This window comes from Microchirus variegatus (assembly GCF_963457635.1).
Source record: "Microchirus variegatus genome assembly, chromosome: 16".
NCBI classification, from domain to species: domain Eukaryota; kingdom Metazoa; phylum Chordata; class Actinopteri; order Pleuronectiformes; family Soleidae; genus Microchirus; species Microchirus variegatus.
This window is the reverse complement of record NC_139817.1, coordinates 3,342,930-3,370,829: the sequence shown is the minus strand read 5'-3', so window position 1 is coordinate 3,370,829 and position 27,900 is coordinate 3,342,930. Positions and strand designations below refer to the sequence as shown.

The window sequence follows — 27,900 nt, the reverse complement described above, 5'->3', positions numbered from 1 at the left end:
CTATAAATAAAAAAAATACTGTTTTAATGATTTATTTGTTACACGGAGCAAAGAAACCGGAGAAAATCCACATTTAAGAACTTGTGTTCACATTCTGTACCTGCTCTTATTCTTCTTCTTGACTCTTTCTCTCCTTCCTTTTTTTACTCCTGCAGCTGCCCTTCATCACTCTGTCCCTGCAAACTTCACGTGACAAATCCTGCCCCCTATAGGTCTAAGAGGGAAAGAACAACTCGGGTTACAACACAATCGACACACATACACACACACACGACTCAAAAGTGACGTGAAAGACACCAAGCAAATCCCCTCAAACAGATAAAAACACTTTATTTCACCCATTATTTTCACAGAGACTGAAAGACTGAAAGAGGGCGCTGTTTGTGATTTCACCCTCTCTTATGTGTCTTCATCTTCTTCATCTTCATCGTCGTCTTCGTCATTCTGCTGCAGGCACCACATTAAAAGAGAATACTGGACTGTACACACAGCAGCAGAGTTAGAGTTAGACAGAGGAGGGCGATGAGAATCGCCACAGTCAGTCCGGCAAATACTGAAAGGCCACGCTGAGCTGCAGGAGCGTCAGTTCCACGTCGGACGCTATAGCGTCGCTGACCTCTTGTGTTTGTTTGTTTTTTTCTGAAAAGAAAAAATAATAATATAATAATAATAATAATAATAAACCGTGCACAAGTTTTTTCAATTTTAAATAATTTGAAGTCAATTTTTTTCCCATTGTCTCATTTTTCCGTCGTTTCCTTCGGAAGAAGGCGGTAAAATAAATTATCACAGGAGAACGGGAACGTTTTGGGCCGCTTGACCCCCGCGTGTCCACTTCACAGAGGGGGACATCTGTCCATCCGTTTGTCCGTCCGTCTGTCCGTCCACGACCTCACCCCGCTTTCCCCTCCTCTCCACCGTCCTCTATTCAAGCTCACGATTGGAGGCAAAGACAGAGAGAGTGAAGGGGGGGAGCGCACTCCTGACCGAGGTCAAAGGTCATCATCTCACGCGCAGCCGTGACATCATCCACTCCAGACCCTGGCACAACCTGGATGTCAAAAAAGAAAAAACAAGATGGCGGCAGGAGCGTCGTCAATGAGGAGAGAGAGAGACGGGAATTTAGACTAAAACTCTCTATGTTCATATTTAACAGTGATAATAAAGTTATCCCATACAAACTGATGATATAGAATCATAATAATACATAAAAACACATACAAATTAGGGCTGAAACTGACAATTACTTTCATAGTTATGGAGTGTGTAGTGTGCGGTAAAAAAACAAGATGGTGGCAGGAGTGTCGTCGAGGAGGAGAGAGAGATGGGAATTAAGACTAAAACTCTGTATGTTCATTTTTAAACGGTGTTAATAAAGTTATCACATACAAACTGATGATATAGAATCATAATACCACATAAAAAACATCCAAATTAGGACTGAAACTTTCATAATTCATTAATATGTCAATTCTTTTCTTGATTCATTCGTCGTTAATGTCCAAAAATGTCCATCAAGAGTGTTTCCTTTCAATATTAGGCCTCAAATTAACGTTAATCATCATTAACTGTGACTGTGCCCAACGTTGTTTTACAAAAACACGATTCTTTCTTGTTTGAAATCAAAGAATCACGTCACATTGAATAACAATAAGTGTCCCCCCCCTGAATGTGAGCTGTAGGGTGTACTGTAGGGTGCAGTACTCACCCCTCCCCTGTGAGGGCGCAGCAGGCCTGGATGTGCCACTGGTGGTCCTTGATGGACGTGAGCTGCAGGCTCTGTGAAATCTCAGCCACAGACATGCAGCCTTTCACATCTTGTTTGTTGGCGAAGATCAACAGTCCGGCCTTTTTCAAATCCTGGAGGGCGAAAAAAAAAAACACTACTCTTTAAACACTGTAGTACCTACGTCAGGCCAGTAGGTGGCTCTTTCAAACATCGCAGCAGCAGCAGCTCAACAGATGAATAACTAAATCTGGTGTGACGTGGATTCTTCTTCTCAATCAACATAAAACGAGGGCTGGGCTATATATCAAGAATATATCTGGATTATATCTTATATAATATATATATATGTATATGCGTGTGTGTGTGTATATATATATATATATACACACACATATACATAGATATATACATATACACATTCTCCTCAAATTTATGCAATAAATTCTAACACATAAATATCCATCATTTAAAGGAATAAAGCAAGCAATTACAGGTAATAAAAGGTGTAGATTAAATATTTTAAAAGGTTTTGAGCCAAAACCTCTGATTTTACCAGTTTATGACCAAATATTTAAGCATAAACAAGCATTTAACACCGACCGACAGACATTTCTTCCTTTATTTTCACGTCATCACCAGGTTTACAGGTCACAGTGACACGAAGCTTATTTTAACCTCACTGACCACACCTGTTGCGATGAGTTTACTCCGTGTAAACACTGTGATCCAGATTAGTTTTGTTTTCACGGAGCAATTTAAGCTGTGCTGGGAGAACAAAATAAAAAGTGTGAGTGACATTTTCCTGCTGCTTCTACCTGTGGTTTGTTGTCGCGGTCATTGGCAGCCAGTTTGTAAAGATTAGGGTGGCGTATTATAATAATATTAAGAACGGAATCTCACGTCAACGACAGAGAGAGAGCGACAGTGGACAGTGTCCTGCGTAGGCCTAGTTTAAATAATAATAATAATAACAATAATAATAAAAATAAATCATTCATAGATATTTTGTCAGTAAGTGGTGCTCACTTCGTGTGCCAACATCCTGTAGAGTTCTTCTTTTGTCACAGAGATCCTTTCTCGGTCTGTGCTGTCGACCACCACGATGACAAACTGCGCGGAAAAGAAGGCGCACAATAAAACGTAATCAGAAACAAACAAACAAAATGTCCGACAGAGGACGTACTACACTCAGTGTGGTCATTACCTCTGTATTTGTGTAGTACGTGTTCCACGAAGACCTAAGCGACTCCTGTCCGCCGATGTCCCACATGAGGAAGTGAGTGTTGTTGACCACGATCTCCTCCACGTTGCTCCCGATGGTCGGAGACGTGTGAACCACCTCGTTCATAGAACTGGAGCAAAAGGAAAAGGGAAAATATGGTTTTAAGAAGTCAAATTATAAGAAGAAGGGTCTGAATATTACAAGAATTAAGTTGTATTATAATGACAAAGTTCTTATAGTACGACATTTTGCCTCCATCCACATGATGTCACAGCTAATTCTGTCAGGACCGTAATTAATTGCAAATAGGGCTGAAACAAGTACTCGATTCATAGATGACTAAATTGATCGTTTCAGCTTCTTAAATGTGAATATTAGACCATCGTACAGCACTGCATAGACAAAATTATTTACTTACAACTGGTACAGTATTGTGGTCTTGCCGGCGTTGTCCAGGCCCACAACAATAACTTTGTGCTCTGAAAGGCAAAAACAGACAAAAAAAAACTTATTATTATTTAATGTCCTTAAATGAAATCTGTTTCAAAGACTATGAAAGAGCAGCAACACCAGTGAAAAGCTGTTCCAGTAAGCGTTCAAACACGTGGTTATAACACTGTGCTTCTTTCACACATGAGTTAAAAGATAGTGGGTGTGTGTGTTTCTTTTTATTTATACAGCAGCTGTAGAAACACAGAGAGGCTTCAGTTAAGACCGTTCAGTTTCGCTTTATTGACAAAATAAAGCTGTGAAATCCTGCAGTCGGCACAAGGATGTGATGAAGTTACTTTTCCTAAACAATAATCTTATAATAGTTAGGAGTTATACGAGTGAGGGTGCGGTGGAACAGAAACCTGTGAGGGCTTTAAAAATAAAAAAACACAAGAGTATCATTCAGAAATGAACTGCACTTTTTTGACATTTCATGGATCGTATCATGAGTCCATTTCCTGAAGCGACGCCATGTTCACTGGAATGTTTTTCAAACGCGACGAGGAACAAAGATCGTTTCCTTGTACAATAAATAGAGCCTGAACCATGTGAACCTGAAAGACTCACACCTACTATGAGGAAGATCAAAACCACATTCCACTTTCTCATCAGCATCAGCATCACGTTTGGTTTTTTGGAAAAAAATTCTGCATCATAAAAACGATCAAAAAGAAAAGCCAACACCTTTGACACAGACTCACATTAACATATAATACCGGAGTAGTTCTTCCAGTTTGAGCATCAAGTTCTCTTTAATATTCTAATGCCACAAAGGAGCGTCAGTTTTCAACGCCATTGTAGTTGCAGGGTTACGAGTAGAATTTCAGCGAGTGTAGAAAACCTGTTATTTGTGTCACGTGAGGTAAGTGAATTACCACACGCACTTCAGACTCCAGCTGTTACCAACGCCTCGCTGCAGCTGAGGAAGTGAAAGTGGCAACAAACACAAGTTCACAAGACCAAAATGTGGGCCGCGGTGTTTTGTATAAACTCCACAGTTTCGCGTTCAACCTCACACGTGTCACCGACTTTAACTGTCGCGCAGAAGTTTGAGGATCATAATAACGGTTCAAATCTAACGTCAGGACGCAAATAACAATTATTTTCCTTCTTTTACGACCAGCGACGCCAAGAAAAAAGAATACAGGGACAAAGACGTGCTGAGGATAGTTTAAAACAATTATACCTAAATAAAACAGGTTATAATAACATAGTAACAGCAGGGCGTTACTGAAAATAATAAGAAATGATCCTAGCAAAAAGCCTGACAGTAACTGAGGCTGCAATTAACCATTAATTTCATAACACATTCATATGTGGTCATTTTCTCCAAAATTCTCCAAACCCAAAAAATCTGATAAATTCATATCTGAAAAAGAAACAAATCTGAATTTTGTAAATTCACATCCGAAAAAGAAAAAATCTGGTAAATTTAGACCCGAAAAGAAAAATCTGGTAAATTCAGCCCCGAAAAAAAAAAAAAAAATTGTAAAAAAAAATTCAGCCCTGAAAAAAAAAATTATCGTACAAAAATCAGACCAGAAAAATAAAAACTCTGGTAAATTCAGACAGGAAAAAAAAAATTGTAAAAATAAATTCAGATCCGAAAATAAAAAATTATTGTACAAAATTCAGACCAGAAAAATAAAAAAAATCTCATAAAAAATTCAGACCTGAAAAATAAAAAATCTCGTAAAATATTCAGACCTGAAAAATAAAAAATCTCATAAAAAATTCAGACCTGAAAAATAAAAAATCTCGTTAAATATTCAGACCTGAAAAATAAAAAATCTCGTAAATTCAGACCAAAAATAAGAATTATTTAATGAACTCAGAAAAACTGTTTTTTTTCAAGTGAATTCAATACACTTCTACAGTTTTGAAAGTAAACTGAGGAAAACACTTACTAAAGTCAAACTTATGAGGGTGTGTAATGTTAGCTTTTATGTCGATAGAACAACAGATAAATAAACTATTGTCTTTTTAACGTGCCGTTTAGTTTGGTCTCTGCAGGGACTGAGTGTCGTCAGCTGACTGTCCTCATGTCCTCATGTGACGTGGCGTCAAACTGCACACAGTGAAGTAGTCACTTCACCTGCTCCTTTCTTACACATTGGAGGATAATAAATACTGCGAGTACAAAGTCGAGTGATTCATCCTCACGTCATCCCCGGGGCGATTTGCTGATGTGGCTGATATTTCTGCTCCTGTGTTCTGTTTGTGCAGAGATCTCCTGTGATCACTGCGGTCGAGCCAACGCTGGACCAGACGCAGCAGCAGAAACAGCAGCAGAAACAGCACGAGCTCAAGTTACAGATGTTTGGAAACCACCTGTTTACTGATTCAAGATCACAAAACACGGAGGAGGAGGGGGAGGAGCCACTCGGTTTCATCTGACCTGGACTCAACACTGAAAACACTGGAAACACAACACTGATAATCTGACGTTAATCTGAACTAGGGCTGCAACAGTGAAGCACTTAATAAACAGTGAATGATTGTCAGTTAATTTTATAATCGCTTAAAGGCTTTGAATGTTTCTTAAAAGGGAATATTTTCCAGTTTCTTTGATCCATAAAACAACAAGATATCATTTTGAGGTTTCATGGACCAAATTACTCAATTAATCTGGGAAATAATACCAAAACTGATATTTTAAGACCATATAATAACTAAAATACACAACAGTAGAGATGATACAAAATTATCACACATCATGTTAAAAGTCTCTCGCAATCAGTAATTATAAATTCTAGCTTTTCTAGTAATTCAAACAAATCGAGACATATCTCCAGATTTGTGTATGTTTACGGGAAGCTGATCATATTAAAATAAAGTCACATATCAAATTATCACATATGAATTTTATTAATCGCAATAATTAAAATAATAATAACTGCAATAATATTTAAAATTGCAATTATTCGAGTCAGATTCAGAGGAAAAAAAATCTGAATAATTCATTCAGAAAACAGAACAACATATCGTGAATCGCAATTTCCCGGTCACGGTTTTATCGTCTAATAATCTCTACTCAACTGAGGATAGTTTAAAACAATTATACGGAAATAAAACAGGTCATAATAACATAGTAACTAGGCTTTTAGCCAGCAGGTCATTACTGAAAAGAATAAGAAATTATCGTAGCTAAATCCTAGCTAAAAGCCTGATAGTAACTGAGGCTGCAACTAACCATTAGTTTCATAACACATTCATATGTGGTTATTTTCTCCAAAAATTCTCAAAACACAAAAAATCAGGTCAATTTAAATCTGAAAAAGAAAAAAATCTGTTAAATTCAGACCCGAAAAAGACGAATTTTGTACATTCAGACCCGAAAAAGAAAAAAATATCAGAAATTCACACCCGAAAAAAGAAAAATCTGTTAAATTCAGACCCAAAAAAGACGAATTTTCGTAAATTCAGACCAAAAAAAAAGGAAACAATCTGATAAATTCAGACCCGAATGAGAAAAATCTGGTAAATTCAGACCCGAAGAAGACGAATATCGTAATTGCAATTTCCCGGTCACGGTTTTATCGTCTAATAATCTCTACTCAACAGGTCAATTATCAGTAATATATTGAGGTCCTAATCTGAAAAACATGACATTATTATATATTAAATGTGAGTACAATAGAATTAAAGTGTGATGACTGATTGTCGTAACACACACACACATGAAGAGTAAAGTGACAGTGACACACCTTCGGTTCACAGAGCGTCATGTTAGCCGAGGCTAACGCGAACCGAAGCGGACCCGTGTTGTATCACAGCGGGCCTCCTCCGTCTCCTCCTCCCACCACTGAACCACCACCTTCCACACCATTTCTCCCCGTCATTTTTAACACACAATGACACGACACTATTCCGCCTCCTCCTCCTTACCTTGGTGATTAAAAAGCCTCCATAGTTTGGTGAATAATATTCCCATGGCTGACGGCGACGGCGGCGCGTGGTTCCGATGCCAGCTCGCGACGGTCCGCTTCTCTCGTAGCTAGCTGGCTAGCGTTGATGCTAGCAACTTTTGCCTAGCTAGCTGGCTCGCTAACTACACAAACGAGCATTGTCGCGTGAATTAACGTGTACCGTGTCTCCTCCATACGGGCGCGTGTGTGCGTGGACGTGACGCTTCCGTTCGGTGTCACGGTTTTTAAGAATGAAAAGAAAAGCGAAACGCGAAGCGAGTGAACTTTCGCTGATTAGCGTCAGCGGTGAAGTGGAGCGCGCTCGGGCTCGTTAGCTGTCAAAAGGTAGCGCGCATGCGCAGTAACGCCGCGCAGCAACAACAGCGTGTGCTGCGACACTGGACTGCTTTACGGTAACAGTGCTTTATTTACTTTATTACAAGAAATAATAATACCTTTTTAAAACAATACAGATATTTGTTTTCCTCTGAAATGTAAGATTTATATGAAAACGTGTATTTATTTTGACAAAATTTAAATGGAAAAAGGCTGTTTTCCTCTAAAATTGACTTTTAAAATGGGATGTTGATATTATTTTCGATAAAAAGTACATGGAAAAAAGCTGTTTTCCTCTAATATTGAAGTTTTATATGGGATGTTTATATTATTTTTGACAAAAAGTACATGGAAGAAGACTGTTTTCCTCTCGTATTGAAATTTTACATGACATGAAGTTTTATGTGGGATGTTTATATTATTTTTGATGAAAAGTAGATGACAAAGGCTGTTTTCCTCTAATATTGTTTTATATGGGATGTTGATATTATTTCTGACAAAAAAAGTACATGGAAAAAGGATGTTTTCTTCTAATATTGAAGTTTAATATGGGTTGTTGATATTATTTTTGACAAAAAGTACATGGAAAAAGACTGTTTCCCTCTAAGATTGAAGTTTTACATGACATGTTATATGTATCTTTAGAATAAAGATGTGAAAAAAAGATTAATTTTGAAGAATTAAGTTTAAAAAATCAGTTTTCTGCTAAGATTTTTTTAATGAAATTTGAAGCAGTACAGAACATCTTATTGTACATGGTAAGTTTCGCATAAATGTGATTTATCCTTATTTAACCCGTCTATATCATTACATAACTCATTATTTAACTCATTTGTCTAGTGTTGTACTTTTTCATTATTTTCTTACCCAGATGAACAAATAATAAGTGAGAGTGTGTGTTTTTCAAATATCAAATATCAATACAACAGCATCAGGGCAGTTTATTTGTTTTTAAAATGCACACAGACGTCTAAATCGATCAACGCCTCGTTCTCTTTGACGACAATAAAAGCTACTGTAGTATGTGGCGGAGAAGAGCGCGACTTCATCTCCACGTCAGTGTTATCTTTACAAATAAATAAATGTCATATTAGAGCAAATATTAAATGACAAGACACAAGAACATGTCGGTTCGTTTGTCTGATTTAAAAACAAGTGCTTTTTTTTATATAGTTTATCACTGATTCTATGTCAAAAAAAATCGTAAATAAATAACAAAGTAATCATGGAGAAATGTTACAAATGGAAGCCCTCAGTTTACAGTAAGTCATTCGATAAAATCCTAGTTCCACTGGTCCAAAGAGATTCATGGCTCATGACGAATGTTTGACGAGTCTCCTGAGCTCCTGATATTAAAGGGCCAGTTCAGGGTTCGTTCACCTCATAAAATCGAAAATTAGAACCGTCTTTTCCAGGCAGAAAAAGTGAAGTAAACCGCTCACTCGCCACACACCAAACCCCATAGAGAAAACAAGCGTTTTTGTCTTCACTGCACACAGGAGCTGTCCATCCACTGCTGCCTATGTTAGAATATAACACATAACACATAACGTGTTGTTGAGTGACATTCGGTGTTTGATAAACTTAATTCAGATTTACCTCGGTGACACAATTGTATCAAATGTGGCAGAGGTAGACCAGCAGCTACTGTGCGCCAATGAGCTAAAAACGCTGATTTTCTATATGGGATTTGGTGCAAGAGAGCTAGCGGTGAACGGATTTCAATTCCCAGTAAGAATTAGCTGTCTTAACAAACTTTAAAGATATTGTAGACACAAGTGGACGTGGTTTTTGGTATAGACTGAAGCTACTAATCACACTAAGTATGTGTTTATAAGTCTATAAGTTTATAAGTATCTTAGTTTGTAGCCTTAGAAAAGACTTTGAGGTGAACTTTCAGGGAAGGGTTTTGCTTTATCGGGGCTGCCATCGAGTCACGATATATCTCTCAGTACCTCATACAACCACAATGCAAAAAAAAAACAAGTGCTGGACACTAGGCTAACGCACATTAGCGCACATTAGCCAATGACGCGTTTCCATGACGACTGACCAGAAAATGACGCGCGTGACGTCATGTTTACATGCCGCGACACCAGAGTCCAGGCACCGTTTACCAGTTAGCTCCTTTAGCTGCGTTAACTCCTTTAGCGGCGTTAGCGTTAGCCTACAGTCGAACCCGAGCCTGAGTCTGTTTATTAAACGAAAAGACATGACGTCATGCACGCCTTTTTCTAGTCGGTCGTCATGGAAACGCGTCGCCCGTTAACGTTGACGCCGTTTAACGCCGCCATCGCGTTAGCGCGCCCAGCACTAAAAAAAACAACAACCCTGAACTATCACTTTAGTAGTTTTTCTTTCATAATATTGACATCTTTTAAACAGAACCCTCTGTCCCTGACATAAACGCTACATCTGTCAACGTCGCACACCTCGGTTACGTCTTGTTCCTGAGGTTTGGAGCTTTGAAATGTTTGTGTTTTTATACGGAAAAAAGACAAAGAAAGGATGCAGGTGAATGCACACGGGGTGGTGGGGGGGTGGGGGGGAGTTCCTGCAGAGGACACCAAGACGGCGTCCAATGTCAAATCTGTAAAACTCTGCATTTCCACGATGTTAATAATAATAATAATAATAATAATAATAATAATAATAATAATAATAATAACACGCACACCAAAGGGGGACAGTGGCTTTAAATTCTGCTTCTATTTTCCGGCTTCTGGGTGCGTGCAGTCAGGCTGGAGAGTTCTCCCGACACCTGGCACTGGATTCTAGGACCGGAGTGAGCCCTACCTGCATGCTACAGTGACAGCTGAGGTTCAGAAGAGCCTACACTACCTCACAAACCACAAAGTCTTCTCCTTACTCTTTGTGTGCTACATTCACCGTCCCCTTTGTTCACGTCCACAGAGTCTTTTTCAGAGTTCAAATGTCCGTTTTTTTGGCAGGAGCCGAGGCCCGAAGGGAAGAATGAGGTTCTACACATGGATACGAGGTTGTTAAAGAGTCCAGACGAGTGCAGTCGTTTGTTTTAAAGAGCTCAGAGCCGGTGCCTGGATTCCTGGCTGAAGCCTCCCGGCGAGCCCCGGTTGCGGTGAGGCTTGTAAGCGTCCTGGTACGGGTCCTGGTACGGGTCCTGGTAGTCCTCCTCCACCAGAGGCGAGTGGTCCCGGCTGTGCTGCGAGCCCGTCGACAGGCGGTTGCGGTTCTTGCGCGCCCGCTCGTTGTGGTAGTTCTCGTCGGCCGGCATCAGGCTGCGGCGTTCCACGGGCGAGTGGTCGACGGTCGTGTGGTTGCTGTTCCGGTTTCTCTGGGCCTGTTTGAGAAGAGAGGAGGTTTAAGGCACTTTATACAAGACTGACGACACCAATGGACGTCCAGTGAAACACTAGTTTTGTCAGGAGTTCAACTTCTTTGGTTCCAGAACTAAAGAAGCCTCATGGTCCTAACCCCACAGCTACAGAGTTTACTCGTGCACCTGAATGGCGGCAGGATACGGAGACAGCGCGGTGGAGCCCAGGTTGCGTCCGAGGAGGGGGTTGAGCGGCGGGCTGAGTGACGTGTGCGTGGCGCGCCAGTACGCCTCCAGATACTCGGCCAGATGTTCGCAGGCGTCTTCCAGCTGGTTCTCGTCCAGAATGATGTCAAACATCTCCTGAGGTTTGGACGGGAAGACAGACACGGGAACGTGAAGCTGCATATGTTCGCTTTTCACACACTTTTACACATTCATGGTTGATGTGTAAAACTTTTTAGATGTTTAAAGGTCTTCTGAGCTCGCTCCGCCCTTTCCCAAGAACTACGGTGGCCTTCACACATCACCCAAAAGGATGACATTCTCCTCTTTTATTTTCTCCTCTTTACTTTTCAAGTAAAAAATCTGACTTTTCTATACAGAATCAGACTTTTCGAGTAGAAAATCCGACTTTTTTATAGAAAATCTAAATTTTCAAGTAGAAAATCCGACTTCTCAGGTGGAAAATCAGACTTTTCTATGCATAATCTAACGTTTTGAGTAGAAAATCAGACATTTCAAGATAATACGACTTTTTGAGTAGAAAATGACTTTTCCAGTGGAAAATCTGACTTTTCAAGAAGGAAAACTGACTTTACTATACAGAATCAGACTTTTCTATAAAGAATCTGACTTTTTGAGTCAAAAATCTGATATTTCAAGAAGAAAATCCAACTTTTTGAGTAGAAAATCCAACATTTTGAGTAGAAAATATGAATTTTCAGGTGGAAAATCAGACTTTTCTATACAGAATCTGACTTTTTAAGTAGAAAATTCGACATTTCAATTGAAAATCAGGAGTTCTCGAGTAGAAAATCTGACTTTTCTAGTACAAAATCCAACTTTTTGAGTATAAAATTCAACATAACAATAGACAATCCGACTTCTTGAGTAGAAAATCTGACTTTTCTATAGAGAATCTGACTTTTTGAGTAGAAAATCACACATTCCAAGAAGAAATTCAGACATTTTGACTTGCGACTACAACCGGAAAGTAGCACAAGTGTCTGTTTTCGAAGTGAGAAACATGTCCTTGCCTAGCGCAGGATTATTCCGAGGTGATTTTTAACCTAAATTGTTTACAGTTACCTAGTTGACATACTTTTATGGTGGTATATTTTTTGAAAAGTTTCCAAAGTGACGTTTACTCACAGAAGGACACTGTGAGAGTTTCTCAGCAGCGACGAGCTGCACATTCAAGTGTTTGCTCTGAGATTTCCCTCTCGATTTGATCAGACGCTGGAGAACCTGAGGGGAAACACGGAGATGAAAAATGTCTTTAAATACCAAAGACTGAGAAGTCAAAATCTGTGTTTTTTGTGACTTTGGTGAATCCAAACAATCTCCAAAGTCACAAAAAGAGAGAGCTGCAGACGTGACCTTGGACCTTCACCTTTGGCGAGGACACTTTGACGTGGACGATGATGGGCGCCAGCGAGGTCTTGATGAGCTGTGCGGGGTGGTTGATGGTGTCTGCGTCCAGCACCACCAGCTGCAGAGACCGGGCCAGCTCAAAGATCCTCTCGATCTCACTCTGCACCTCGGCTGTGAGGAAAACACGAGATTTAACGATATCATTTATATATAAGTTATGTTCTGTCCAAAGACGAAGACGCTGAGTGGTGAAGGTTTACCGAGGCTGGAGCGAGTGTTGGACCTCTCGATGATGGCCCTCTTGCTGGGGTTGTTCAGCACTGACCTCTTGGCCAACGATATGTCAGCGGTTACCCTGGTGATGGATATCCTGCAACAGCGTGGAAACGTCGTCTTTTTCCTTCTATGTCGAGTGCATTGTAACTTGTTTTTGAACAAAACAGCGTAAAAACTCCCAGAGAACCTTACCTTCCATCAAACTTGTGCTTCAGGAAGTCAAAGAGTGCTTTCTGCATCATGTCTGTCACCTGCAAGGAGGACGGTACGATGTGATGAGAAGAAGACGACAGTGTAGATCAGTCTCCTCAAAGCCTTGCTGTGACGCAAATTATCCTCTGCTTCTAATTTCAAACGGGGCTTCACATTTTCCAGACTGGAGCAGTTTACCCAGAAGGTTGTTGCCATAGCAACGCCCAGGACGGGGAGGCGAGGACAGTGATTCCATGACAACAGACTCCCAACTCCTCCGCCTCCTCCTCCTCCTCCTCCCTGTCCTCTTTTACTGTTTGTCCTGAGGCTCCAGTAGTAAGTGGTGAAGGCATGAGTCAGCAATAATAATAATAATAATAATTATAATAATAATAAGGAGGTCTCATGTCCTCACCTCATAACCTTTCAGAGACGGACCTACGAGGACGACCGGCCTCATGGAGGGAACCACATCGTAGGGAGGGACGTGTTCAGCCTGCAGGGGCGTACATATGAAACATTTACATACATGTATCCTCAAGTCTCCGCCTCCAAAAACCACATAAACATAACTTTAGTGATGTTTTAAACCTAATGATGTTCTATGTGCAGTGATCTTTACTGTGTTTGAGTGCAACATTTATCATGTTCATGTATTTATGTTTTCTACGATGTGTTCTTTGAGGTTTTACTGCAGTATGTCCTGACATATATTGTATCATATCACGCTGTCTTGTATCATATCACGTTGTATTTTACCACACATCATATCGCACAACACAGTGTTTTATTGTATTATATCGTATCGCATTGCATCGTACTGTATCGTACCATATCTTATACCATACCATAACACTGTATGGCAAAGTATTGTAAAGTAAAGTAACGTATCGTATCAGAAAGTATCGTATCAGAAAGTATAGTATCTTATTATAAATTACTGTATCGTAACGTATTGTATCAGAAAGTATCTTATCGTATCATAAAGTATAGTATCGTAAAATATCAAAAAGCATCATATCATAAAGTATCGTAACGTATCTTATCATAAAGTATCGTATCGTATCATAAAGTATCGTATCGAATCATATCGTAACATATCAGAAAGTATCATATGATAAAGTATCGTATCATAAAGTATCATATTGTAACGTATCGTATCATAAAGTATCGTATCGTATCATATCGTAACATATCAGAAAGTATTGTATCAGAAAGTATCGTATCATAAATTTATAATATCGTAACGTTTCGTATCAAAAAGTATCATATCGTAACATCGTATCATAAAGTATCGCATCGTATCATAAAATATTGTATCGTATCAGAAAGTACAATATCGTATCAGGAAGTATCGTATCGTAAAGTATTGTATCGTATCTTAAAGTATCGTATCGTATCATATTGTAGCATAAAGTATCGTATTGTATCATATTGTATAATTTTATATCGTAATGTTGTTATATCATTTTGTATCATTTCATATTGTATCTCATTGCATATCTTAAAGTGTCATATACTATCTTATCCTTTGGTATTGTATCATATTATGTAAAAAGTGATCGTACACATGTAACAGTTGTGGTAACATGTTCTTACTTTACTGAACGAGTCATCAGTAATTAAAGTTATTTTAACATGTTTTTATAGAAACTCTGTGGCCTCCGTCGGTTTGATGAATAGCAGGAGTTAAAATAGTGAAGATATTTTTGAGGTGATTTATCGCACACTCACCACTTTCTGCTTCTGCTTTCCTGTAAAAATAAGAGAGAGAGAGAGTGAAAAGTGCGAGTGAGTAAGTGCTGCGTCCTCAACTGGGACGACACCTGAGATTATATTTAGCCGCGATAAATCCACACAGAGCAGATGAGCCAACGTCGCTGTGACGTCGCAGACCTAAACGAGACGAACCTGCAGAGTTGGGGTTGGGCTTGAACGTTCCCGACACCATTTCTCCAAGACTGGACGAGGAATTCCCACTGGCTTTATTACTGCAGAGGACAGAGAAGGAGAACGGTGTGAGGACATGAAACCAGACGGTGGTTCTTCTGCCAGGTTCTTCTCAGAGTTTCTGTTTGAAAGCACCAGACGTTCTTCTCCATTTGTCTTTTTAGAACTTCACTTCAAACTGTAGGGGGCAGCATTGCACCTGGTGGTAGAACTGAGAAGAAGAAGAGCTTCCATGTTTGGCCTGGATCCAGTCACACCTCTGAGAACTTAGACCTCAGGCTTTCCTCCACCTGACTTCCTCTCCATCTGCTCCTCAAACACTCTGTTGTCTTATTTAATCCACAGAATCTGAACCTCCTTCTCCATCGTCCTTCACTCACCCGGGGAAACGTCCTCTCTTCTGCTCCAGCTGCACTCGGATGTTCTCCAGCTTTAAAGGACTCGGGATGAAGCCGATGTCGCAGCCTTCCTTCACCAGGCGGCCGATCCACCAGTCGTTGTTGTACTTCTACAAAAACACACAAAAACAACTTCCTGTTTACAGTTGTTCACCGATCAATGTGACATTTCTGTGATGGGAAGATGCTAATTATTATTATAAATTACATCATAATGAATGAATGAATGGATAAAAGAATAAAATATATATATATAATTAAGTGAGAAGTAAAAGCCAATTTTCCCATTGACTTCCATTGAAATGGACTTCGCCCCCTGGTGGCTATTCACTATATTCTTACTTCCAGGTTGGCTTCAGTAGGAAACTGGAAGACTATATATATATACAGTACAGACCAAAAGTTTGGACACACTTCCTCATTCAAGTAAATGGAAAGGTGTGTCCAAACTTTTGGTCTGTACTGTATATGTATATACATCCATATATACATATATACAGGTATATACATCCAAACATACATATATACACATATACACACATATATACACACACCTCTTTGATGTGGAGGAAGTCCTTGGCATCGAAGGAGACGGCAGTGCCGGCCACAGGGACGTCCTCGTCCAGCGCTCCGCAGTAGCTGACGTTTGTCCTCACGGCAAATGCCACCGCTTTAGTCTGGAAAACACACCTTCAGTTACACGTCTTAACCACTGGAGGGCGCACTACAGTGTTATTTTTTCCCCTCCCTGGCCGTGACTGACCTTTGCCCTCTCGAGCTGAACAGTGGCCTGCTGCTCCTTCTCCTGCGGGCCGCCCTCCTTCTCCTCGTCCAGGGACACATCTGAGTCTGACGGTCGGCTTGTGTACGAATCAGCTGAGCCCTGGGACACAGAGAGGGACATGGGGGAACACAGAGGGACACAGAGGGGGACACAGAGGGACACAGGGGGACACAGAGAGGGACATAGAGGGACACAGGGGGGCACAGAGGGACACAGAGGGACACAGGGGGACACAGAGGGAGACATAGAGGGTCACAGGGGGACACAGAGAGGGACACATGGGGACACAGAGGGACATAGGAGGGCATAGAGGGACACAGGGGGACATAGAGGGACACAGGGGGACATAGAGGGACACAGGGGGACATAGAGGGACACAGGGGGACATAGAGGGACACAGGGGGACATAGAGGGACACAGGGGGACATAGAGGGACACAGGAGGGCATAGAGGGACACAGGGGGACATAGAGGGACATAGAGGGACACAGGGGGACGTCAAAATAATAATCATAAACCACCAAAAACAACCTTGTGTCAGAGGTTAAACTTTACATCACTTTTACATCAAGAACCACATGATCCTCCATTACACACACTTCCTGTCACTGAAATTATGGGATGGCAACAGGGACGGAAAAGGACCCACATCACTTATTGTATCTTAAGAACACGTTTACAGCGTTTTCCTCAACCTTTTCTGGATGGAAATATACGTTTGTTCACCACTATCACGCCTTCACCAAACCCCACAGGGAAAACCAGCGATTTAGTTGACTGTGGCTAACGGCGCAATGTTTTGGTGCTTTGTTACCATCAGGCATCACATGACTTATGTACCCGACCTGCAGCCGAAACACAAAGACGAGCCAGCTTCACAAATAGTCAGATATACCTATATCCACGTTCCTTTGACAGCATAATAACGTTAATGTTGACAGTACGGCAGGTGATGTCGCGTCGTCCTTGTGTCAGTAAAGAACAGCACTTACCAGGAGATCATGTTACATAGAGTATGAACATGTGTGTGTGTGTGTAAACACTGATCTCACACACAACAACGCTGCCTTAAGGTTAAATTCAATTCAATTCAACTTCAACAAATATGCCCAGTTTCTGTGAACCGGCCTGGATCAGGATCTGCCTGAAAACAAGGCAGTCAAGCTGATTTTAGCCATTTAACAAAACAATCACTTCATAATATCTACACTTGATTAAGTCTAAGTCGCTTTACAAACTTCAGTTCTTCAGCAGAGTCGGACTTTTTGTCACAAATCGAATCAGTTAATTAAGCAGAAACTATTCATTAGTCGCCGGGAACAGAATGGAAATCATAATTAAGCGCTTTCTGCTCGTCAGTTTTGAGCGGAATTCACTGGTTTCTTTCGTCCTGCAGATTCAGCCAAACGCGACAAAAAACCTGGGCCTCAGCACAAATGTGTGTGTGTGTGGAACAGATGACGGCACAGTGTGTGTCCTCACACACACACACACACACTACATATGCTCCACTTCATTTGTCTCACGTGAACATTTCATTAGCAGAGTTTGTTACTTTGTGACCACAGCAAGTACAAAAATATGGCTTTTGTAAATATAAAAATGATTTACACATTATTATATTATTATTTGAAGCTAAAAACACGCGTGGGCAAAATTAAAATTCACTCACGGTGTAAAGCTCACGGGAGGAGGAGGAGGAAACATGCTTACCAAGGTTTGTTTGACATGAGCGCTAACACATGATGTATGGCTTTTAAAATTGTGCCGCGCTCATCACTTTCTCCGTCCAAACGCCCGCGTTCAGCAGAAACAGCGGTGTTTTTTATTTAATTCCACGATGGCGATCGTGTTTACGGCTCAATATTTTAACGTCTGTTCTGTCGTTAAAAATGTTAAAGTGCTATATAAACTGTCTGTTACTACAATTTCTCATTTCACCACAACCTGTCTAGGCAGATGGCCACACATCTTTGAGTCTGGTTCTGTCTCATTGTGTTGATCTCTGATTGAATCATTGAATCTGGCGGTCCGTGGGTCCGCTAGGGGTGGACAATTTTTTAAATTATATAGTAAAATATTGCAATATTTTCCACTGCAATATTATGTCGCATGTATTAAGCGTATTCTTTTTTTAGCTGCACTTGGCACCACCTAGTGGACTGAAACGTAAAAAAAATTTCATGCTAATCCACGAAAAGTTTCACGCTCACTAGCGCTGTTGTGTGAGTTTATCGCAATAAATCCTCGATATTTTGCAATATGTGTGATAAATTTGCATTGTGGTTTTACACCAAATAGTAAATAATACGTTTGCTAGTACATTATTATAAAAGTAGTAATACAAAACCGGTTCTAATTAAATATGCTCGTTTTCTTGCATCATTAATATATTTAAGTCTATATTGCTAATACGTCATTCGATATGAAAACGTATTTAGCATATGAGTTCTAGTGAAAGACAGAGAAGGTTCTATTGCATAATCAATAATTCAATGATAATAAATGGTGAGTGTGTGTGTGTGTGTGTGTGTGTGTGTGTAGCAGAGGATTTGAAGTGTAGTGAGTGTGAGAGGGTGAACGGCGAGGATTAATGCGAGTGTCCACAGCTTCCAGGCTCTTCCGCTAACGATCCGCCCAGAGCCCGGGGAGTCTTTCCACCGTACAAACAACTCTTATTTACTGCCTCATTACAAATGAAATCTACAATTGGAGAAGTGACGGGGGGGGGGGGGGAAGAAAAAGCACAAACCTCAGTGGTCACTAAACGCACAAGCAACGGCATAACAAATACCACAAATTACCATAAAAAATTGAATTTATTGAAGAATGATCTATTTCGCTGACCAGTTAGCTAGCTTGTTAGTTGGTTAGCCAGCTAAATCATCTGCTAGTTAGCTTGTCGGGTAGCTAACAAGTGATTTAGCGAGCTAGTTTAGAAAAACATGATTTGTTCTGTGTATGTACAAAGTGTAGCTATACTTCTTGTTACCTTTAATATATCACAACAGTTTCTTAAATAAACGTTTTAACTTTATAAAGTTAAATAATAGAACGAAAAATATCATAAAAGCTTGTTTGTTGTTTAGCTAGCAAAAATTGGTCCATAGTTAGCTTGCCAGAACGCTAACAAGAAAGTTAGCTAGCTAGTGTTGATCTGTTTCCATTTGTTCTGTGCATGTTTTATTTTATGTTATTAAGTTAATTGATAAAATTAACAATATCATGAAAAAAGTGTTTTTGTTTTTTTTAAGAACTATCTATTTAGCTTCCTAGTTAGTACGCTATTTAGTTAGATCACTTGTTAGTTGGTTAGCTAGCAGAAAAACAGTTTATTTAGCTTGCCAGTTTGCTAACAGGTACCTTAACTGGACTGCGAACCATCTATTTAGCGCTCTAGTTAGTAAGCTATTTAGTTAGATAGCGTGTTAGTTGTTTAGCTAGCAGCAAAACTGTTGTTTATTTGGCTGGCCAGTTTGCTAACAAGTAGCTTAGCTGGACTGCGATAAAGAACTTCAAACTGTGATCAAGAACTTCACAACCCGCCGGAAATTAATATCATTATTAGAAGACACTAGCTAGTTATTAGTAAGTTAGTTAGTTAGTTAATATATTAATTTATACATGTGTAAAAGTTGATGATTATTATTAATTCACACTCAGATATGAAATGTCTTCATATAACGGGCTAATATTAGTTTGTTTGGAAACAGCAAATGTTCAACATTTTAGCTTTAAAAACATGATTTTACTAATTTAATCTCCGTCTCACACACACTCACACACACACACACACACACACACACACACACACACACACACACACAGTGAGTTGTTTATGTGGTGATTATCAGCGAGTGTCGAGTGTGTAGTCTTGACTCTGTCGTGTCACACTCTGGTCTTATCCGTCCAGACGCCAGTCGTCCGTCCTCTCGTCTGCGTCTGAACTCTTATCACAGGACCAGGATAAAAGTCTAAAAGTGGTCTCTCCTGTCTCTATCTTCACGACGTCCACCGGGAATCCATTATCTCTGTCACAATTTAAAGCCGCTGTAGATCGGTAAATATGTTGTTTTTGTTGTTGTTGTCGTGTCGCCCGGTGACACTCGTTCACAGTTTGTCATAAAACACAATCCTGAAGATTTATTGGTGAGTTAAAGAAAGGTCTTGACAGATTCTGGTTCAGTGGGGTTCCCTCCTCCCTCCCTCCCTCCCTCCCTCCCTCCCTCCTTTCCTGCCTGCTTCCTTCCTTCCTTCCTTCCTTCCTTCCTTCCTTCCTTCCTTCCTTCCTTCCTTCCTTCACACTACAGCTTCTGCATCTATTGATTTCCTTTCCCGGCCACTTTGACCCATTTTTATCCAATGGCTGCTCGTCAATAATCCTGTTTGCTTCTCTGTGACAAAGACAGTGTGTGTGTGTGTGTGTGTGTGTGAGTCATTGAGTTTATATAAAAAACATACTGCCATTATTTTATGGACAGATATTGCGATGAGATCCGATTATAACTGCAACGAATTATCGTTTTTATACATTTAATAAAATATTTTATGAAAAACATAAAAGGCAAGTCCAACAATTTAACATGACAGTATTTTTGTAGTATTACGTAACATCAGGAACATTTTTTGTAATTTTTTTGTAAAATTAAGAAAATCACAAAACCGAACAAACATGAAACATTAGGAAATGCACGTAAATGTAAAAAAAATGTTGTAGCGTAACTTTAAGTGTAACAATTTTGTAAAAGTAACATTTTTTTGGTAGCATCGGAAAATTTTGTAAACATTTTAGGCGACAGAAGTAATTGTTATAACACTAGTAACATGTTCTGTTGTTCTGCGTTTTGGTAAATTTGCGGGATTAGGTTAATTTTTTGACAAGACGTTATTTTTGTAATTTTACGTCACAAGTTTTTGGTTTGTTTTTGTAACTATGTTAGTGTGAAATTAAAATTTTGTAAAAACTTTGCTACTTTTTACATGTTTACGATTATCACAATAATATCACGGATTGTGGTTATTTTTGGGTGATTTATTGTGTTGAGAGGAAACTTTTTCTCTTCATTTAAACACACATTTACTACATGGAAACAACATCTGAGCTCTTCCTAATTCGTCAAAATTTTGTGGATTCTGTCAATTTGCTAAACATATTGTTCTCGTAAAATCGCGATTTTTTGGGATTTTTGAATTTCACCCTAACACACATTTTACATCCTCAAATGTCTCTCTTTTTTTCGGGAGGCAGAGGAACGCGAACGTTTTCTTCTTCGCGAGGCGTTTAAAGACGTCGCAGCAGCAGCAGCAGCAGCAGTTACACCACAGCGCGAGATCATTATCTGCCTTTTTTCTTCACAAAACCCTGATGATGATGATGATGATGAAGAAGATGAAATGTGAAGGCTACAAAGGACGAAGATGCTCCACATAAACAGAGCAGATCAGAGCACACACACACACACACACACACACACACACACACACACACAGCAATATCTCACAACATCTCCCCGGGAGAAAAGTGCACATTCAGGCTGCACACACACACACACACACACAGAGAGAAGGTGTCTCCATGGAGACCACACACACACACACACACACACATGCACGCACACACACACTCGCTCACCGCCTCCTCCGAGTCTTCGAATCCATGCAGGTACAAGTTATCGTACATGGAGGATCGGGGGGTTTCCCCCAGAGCTCTGCTCTTCAAACGCAGGAGATCAAGACGTTCCAGAGAGGACGGATGAAGAAGAAGAGAGGAAGAGGAGGAGGAGGAAGAGGAGGAAGAGGAGGAGGAGGAGCAGGAGGTTCTGCCTCCACATGAAGCTCCAGAGCAGCAGGTGGACAAGAAGAAGAAGAAGGTGTGGTGGAGCTGCTGCTGCTGCTGTGGATGTTACTGCTGTGGAGCGCAGGAGTGAACGCTGGTTCCCATCATCATCATCATCATCATCATCATCATCATCATCATCATCATCATCAGCAGGAGGTGTGTTTGTCTCCAGAGGCAGAAGTGAGCAGCAGAGCTGGCATCATCATCATCATCATCATCATCATCTCATCTGCTCATCGTCCAGGCTTCACCTCACACCAGCCAATCCCGTCACTCAGTGACAGGGGAGACACGCTGCCTGCTGATTGGCCGACGCAGGCTCCAGTCAGAGGAGGTGAGGAGGAGGAGGAAGAGGAGGAGGAGGAGGTGGGGTCTGCAGTTATCCAGTAGATTTTAAATTTAAAATTTAAAAAAAATCACTCACAATGAGTCGATGACGATGACGTTAATGACTTGATTGAACAGCGAAGTGCCACAAGGGGGAGCTACATCTCTCTGCTCAATTAAATATATAATACTTATATATATATATATATATATGTGTATATGATTATAATATTTCATAAATGTTTTCTTACATTAGTGTCCAGTTTTTACACGATTACAGTAAATTTAGTAAATTATAAATGTAAAGTTTTGGATTTTTATAGTCTTATTACTTTTTAGTGGAATTAAAGAATTATAAATTAAGTCTTTTTTGGTAAAGATAGATACATGTTTTTTGTAAAATTCCAACTTTTTTTGTAATGTCAGAGTTTTTCATACTATGCAGAACTAAAAATAAATAAAAAATAAACGGGAACATGAATTTCAAAAAATGTAAAAAAATGTGTGGGCCTTACCTTCTACAGAAAATGTCAAAAAATGTTGATTAATTATTATTTATGAAGTTAAAAAAGTGACTTTTAAGCACACAGTATGTATTGCAGATGTAGATCTTCTTTATAGAAGAACAACATCGCCCTCTACTGACCAACTATGTTATAGCAGCTGCACATGTACAGAACGACTGTCAATCAAACCTTTCACACAGAATTCAAAGGATTCTTATTTAAACTTCCTGTCAGTGGTGTTTATTTTAATATATATTTTTTAAAATAATAATGTTCACTTATATTATATAATATATTTATAAATATTTAAAACACAGACTGTAAATCAGTTTATGTAGAAATGACAGCTGCTGTAATAACGTCTCAATCCACACTAATATTTGATATTGGTATTATTGTCTCATATGTTACGTTTCTGTTCTTTTCTTTAGTTTACATGTGAAAATGTAAATTTATTCATTTGGAACATGTAAAAAAAAACTGTATTTAAACATATTCACTAATGACTTCCTCTTATCTTTATCATTTAGATATAAAAGTATCATTGGTACATTTATCCTGATCAAAAGTAGGACATTTGCTGATTTACTGTGTGTGTTATTCAGTGTTTTGTTGACGCTTCAGAAAAAGGTTTCAAGGTTTTTTAGGTCGTTTCATAAAAAGCGTGAAATTCTTCCTGTTTTTCTTTGAAATGAAGAGAAATAAAAACTGAATCATAAACACTAACTGTGTCAGTGGAGCTGCACATTTCCTTCCTGTTTGATCAACCTTCTGAGTTTGACCCGCGGCGATGAAGGGCAGCGGTCGCTATGGAAACGTGGAGGGGGGAAACAAAAGAGACGCTCTCCTCCTCACCTGATGACGACAGCGGAGGAGTTACAACCACGACAAAGACGACAAAGACGAGGTGTTTTCTTTCATTTCTTCTTCTGTCTGTTTCACCTCATGTGTTTGTTGTTGTTGTTGTTTGATTCTACTTCCTACCTACTAATAACAAAGTCACTAAAGAGTTTAAAGCTAAACTCAGTCACTTCTGCTTGTTTTTGGGGGGTTTTAATAGTTCCTGCTGTGACGACGAGGTCTACTTAAATTTCCAAAATCTACTTATCGTTCCAAAATCTACTTTTAATTCCAAAAATATACTTAAATTTCCAAATTCCAAAATCTACTTATATTTCCGAAATCTAAATGTTGCAAAAATCTACTTATAGTTCCAAAATCTACTTAAAGTTGCAAAAATCTACTTAAATTTCCAAAATCTACTTAAATTTCCAAAATCTACTTACATTTCCAAATTCTACCTATAATTTGAAATTCTATTTATAATTCCAAAATCCTGTCTATCCACTGTCAAAAGTAAAGGTCTCTATGTCTAAAAAGGATCTATAATTTTTTTTTCCAAAAATATATTTAAATTTCTAAAATCTACTTAAATTTCCAGAAATCTACTTAATTTTCAAAAATCTACTTAAAGTTCCAAAAATCTACTTACATTTCCAAAATCTACTTATCGTTCCAAAATCTACTTTTATTTCCAAAAATCCTGTCTATCCACTGTCAAAAATATAGGTGTCTATGTCTAAAAATGATCTATACATTTTTTTTTTCCAAAAATATATTAAAATTTCTAAAATCTACTTAAATTTCCAAAAATCTACTTAAATTTCCAAAAATCTACTTAATTTTCCAAAAATCTACTTAAATTTCCAAAAATCTACTTAATTTTCCAAAATCTACTTAAATTTCCAAAATCTAATAAAATTTCCAAAATCTAATAAATTATAAGCAATTACAACCAACTCATATCATGAGTCATGTTTCTCACCAAACTCCATAGAGAAAATCAGTGATTTTAGCTCGCGGGCAGCAGGAGCTGCTGGTCCACTGCTGCCTCGTGTGGTCACTTTGTGTCACTGAGGTCAATCTGAACGAAGGATTTCAAACACAGAAGTGACAAAACAACACAGTTGAACTCGGTGATGGAGGCAGATGTGGATCAACACACATCTGCGTGCGGTGATGTTAAAATCACTGATTTTCTCTATGGGGTTTGGTGCGGGGGAAACGTCGCCATATTTAAAAAAAATAAAATATAAATATCTGGCACCAGGACGATGATAATACATCACTGTATTTATATATTGTCCCATTTGTGCGTGTGTGTGTGACCTACATAGAGGAAGTAGAATGCAGCAGCAGCAGAAGCAGCAGCACAGGTGTGGTCATAAATCACCTGAGGTGATTAGATTTGACAGACTGTCAGTTGGTGAAACCATTTACGACCCGACGTTAGGTGTATTTCCTGGGAGACGCGCAGTGTTAGCGGGAAACTGTGTGTGTGTGTGTGTGTGTGGGACGAAGCTAGCCAATGACAAAGTGTCCTTGTGTCTCTGCGTGGACTCTATGGCCTCTCTGTTCCCGTGGTAACTTGTTAGCGGGATGTCAGAGTCCAGAGTGTGGTGAATCACAGGAGGGAAGTCGTACTGTCACCGCGGTACAGGTATGAAAGAAGGATGAATTATACATGAGTGTGTGTGTGTGTGTGTGTGTGTGTGTGTGTGTGGCAGCAGAGCGCACTTACAGTCCCACACCAAAGACAACCAAGGCCATTGATTCAGGAAACTCCAGCAGAGACGCAGCGGTTCAGCGCTGAAAACAATCTTTTATCAACTTTTATGGTGGAAAAAACTACCAGTTTTACTCGTAAAGGACCAAAATTCATGCATTTACCTTTTGAAATAAAACGCACAACATTGAGATTTAACTACTTTCTCACGTCTAACATCGCTTTACCAACTCATTATAAATCTGTGATTTAATGTTTTTAAAGCTCTAGAGTCGTGGTTTTCAAACTTTTTATACCAGGAACCACCTGAGAAAATACATATAATATATATATATGTGTATATATATACACACACACACAAACATACACACAAGAGCGTTGAATTTTCAGACACTACTACGAAACTACAGGAGCAGTTTGTAGGCATAGCTCCCAGCTAGTTTTACTATGCTAACTGTAAATCTAGCTTTGTACAAAGTTAGTTTTACCAAGCTAGCTTTACAAAGCTGAATTTAAAACTAGCTTTACAAAGATAGTTTTGCCAATCTAGCTTTACAAACCTGACTTTAACACTCGCGTTATAAAGCTAGCTTTACAAAGATAGTTTTACCAAGCTAGATTTACAAAATTGAAATACAAGCTAGTTTTTCAATGCTAGTTTTAAAAAACTGAATTTAAAACTAGCTTTACAAAGCTACCTTTAAAAAGATAGTTTTGCCAAGCTAGCTTTACAAAACTGAATTTAAAAGTAGCTTTACAAAGCTACCTTTACAGAGATAGTTTTACCAAGCTAGCTTTACAAAACTGAATTTAGATGTAGCTTTACAAATTTAGTTTTACCAAGCTAGCTTTACAAATATCACTTTAAAACTAGCTTTACAAAGATAGATTTACAAATATAGTTTTACCAAGCTAGCTTTACAAAATTGAAATACAAGCTAGTTTTTCAATGCTAGTTTTACAAAACTGAATTTAAAATTAGCTTTACAAAGCTAGTTGTATAAATCCTACACATGAGTCTTTGGAAACACATCAAATATGTTCCTATGTTCCTGTATTTACGTGTGATTTTGTCCTTTTACGTGTCAAACGTGTCTCACCTGTCTGAGGATGAAGCTGGTGGACGTGGTGCTGCCGTCGGACCTCTTCAGTCGACTGCGTCTGGAGTACGTTCCTCTGTTCACCTGAAGGAACGAAAACAACACGAATCACAACATACATGGACTTTATTTATAACAAATATAATAATAAATATGATACTTTTCAATGCAACAACCAAGGAATGATGTTTATTTTGGTCTTCTCCATGTCTACGTGATGTTTGCATTTAAACGTGTACCTAATAAAGTGGCCACTAAGTGAATAACAACATATTGTTTTTTATAGCTGTGATAAAATATCTTCTTTATTTAAAAAAAATGTATGGATTATAACAAGTAAATTATAATATAGGATGTTAATTTGCCTCAGAATTAAACACGAGCTTCATTTTCCCCCTTTGCTGCAGCTCATTAATCCTCATAATGAAACTCCATCAGGAAATGTTTGAATAATTAAACACTATTCCCTTCATTCCATATTCTGTTAGAAAGTGAGTGATGATGATGATGATGATGATGATGATGAGGATGATGAGGATGATGATCATTTCCCCCGTGTTAAACGCACTGTTGTTACCTGGAAGACGGGCTTCTGCAGCGCCTCTCCAGCCCCGTGTCTGGTGTAGATGTGCCGGGACATCTCGGCCAGTTCGTCGGTCCAGGGCGGAGGTTGCCTCTCGCCGGTGCTGCTCCACTGGAGCTGCTTATCCGGCAGCGGACAGTTGAGCACCGGCTCCAGCTTTGCTCCGGAGGAGGAGGAGGAGGAGGAGGAAGAAGATGATGATGAAGAAGCAGCAGCAGCAAAGTGTCCTCTTCTGTCCTCTTCCGTCTCTGCAGCACAGATGAAGTCCGTCCACAAACTGCGATGCTCCTCCTGAGTCCTGACCCTCCTCCTCCTCCTCCTCCTCCTCCTCCTCCATCATCATCATCACACGCAGCGGTTCCTGGAGTGGTGATGCGTTCACGGACATCGCAGCGCTTCACAATTCCGCAGCTCTGCACAACATTTTAGTCCAAAACAAACTTAAATAAAAGCATCTTAAATAATAATAATAATAAAAAAATACACTCCAAAGACCACGCCCACATTCTATTCTGAGGATCCACATTAAACTTTTTAGAAAACTAAAATTAACAAGAGGTAACGTAAAAAAGTAACACTCGTCACCTTAAGTACAAAAAGGTGCACGAATATTAACCGACTATTACATTCATTAAATGTGAATATGTTCCGTTTTCTTTGCTTTATATAATAAATAAATCATTTTGGACAAACGTAGACATTGAGATTTTTTTTTTTTTTTTTACTTTTCTTGCTATTTTATGGACCAAATAAGTCATTTGCATGACATTACATATGCATTTTAAACAACTTCAAACCTAAT

General features: G+C 39.2%; 2 protein-coding genes across 6 annotated transcripts; both read right to left on the bottom strand.

The window, feature by feature from the left end:
• Window positions 1-411: 411 nt before the first annotated feature.
• arl5a (ADP-ribosylation factor-like 5A) lies at window positions 412-7,650 on the bottom strand. Its single transcript, XM_083902772.1, has 6 exons — window positions 7,332-7,650; window positions 3,370-3,430; window positions 2,934-3,081; window positions 2,756-2,839; window positions 1,709-1,860; window positions 412-1,051 (listed from the first exon to the last, which is right to left on the bottom strand). The coding sequence occupies exons 1-6, from the start codon at window positions 7,375-7,377 to the stop codon at window positions 1,003-1,005; spliced, it is 540 nt and encodes a 179-aa protein (XP_083758898.1). The 5' UTR covers window positions 7,378-7,650; the 3' UTR covers window positions 412-1,002.
• A 3,080-nt stretch (window positions 7,651-10,730) lies between these two features.
• cacnb4a (calcium channel, voltage-dependent, beta 4a subunit) lies at window positions 10,731-27,188 on the bottom strand (the record flags this gene model as incomplete). 5 transcript variants are annotated; one of them, XM_083902991.1, is made up of 14 exons in its annotated part: window positions 10,731-11,006; window positions 11,169-11,345; window positions 12,357-12,452; window positions 12,598-12,819; window positions 12,900-12,948; window positions 13,047-13,105; window positions 13,462-13,542; window positions 14,781-14,800; window positions 14,958-15,037; window positions 15,377-15,504; window positions 15,949-16,071; window positions 16,158-16,277; window positions 26,516-26,599; window positions 27,093-27,188. In XM_083902991.1, the coding sequence occupies 14 exons, from the start codon at window positions 27,153-27,155 to the stop codon at window positions 10,731-10,733; spliced, it is 1,578 nt and encodes a 525-aa protein (XP_083759117.1). The 5 variants fall into 5 exon arrangements, with proteins under 5 accessions (XP_083759117.1, XP_083759113.1, XP_083759114.1 ...); XM_083902987.1 differs by having other exon boundaries at window positions 12,598-12,749; window positions 12,839-12,948; window positions 27,093-27,155; XM_083902988.1 differs by having other exon boundaries at window positions 12,598-12,749; window positions 12,839-12,948; window positions 27,105-27,155.
• Window positions 27,189-27,900: the final 712 nt, after the last annotated feature.

Bases quoted from the DNA above. Each gene is read 5' to 3' on its own strand.
- arl5a (XM_083902772.1), bottom strand. From the start codon at position 7,377: ATGGGAATATTATTCACCAAACTATGGAGGCTTTTTAATCACCAAG. The intron at 2,840-2,933 runs GTAATGACCACA...TTTTCCGCGCAG, and splicing joins CGTACTACACAAATACAGAG to TTTGTCATCGTGGTGGTCGA. The intron at 1,052-1,708 runs GTGAGTACTGCA...TTTGACATCCAG, and splicing joins TGCGCCCTCACAGGGGAGGG to GTTGTGCCAGGGTCTGGAGT.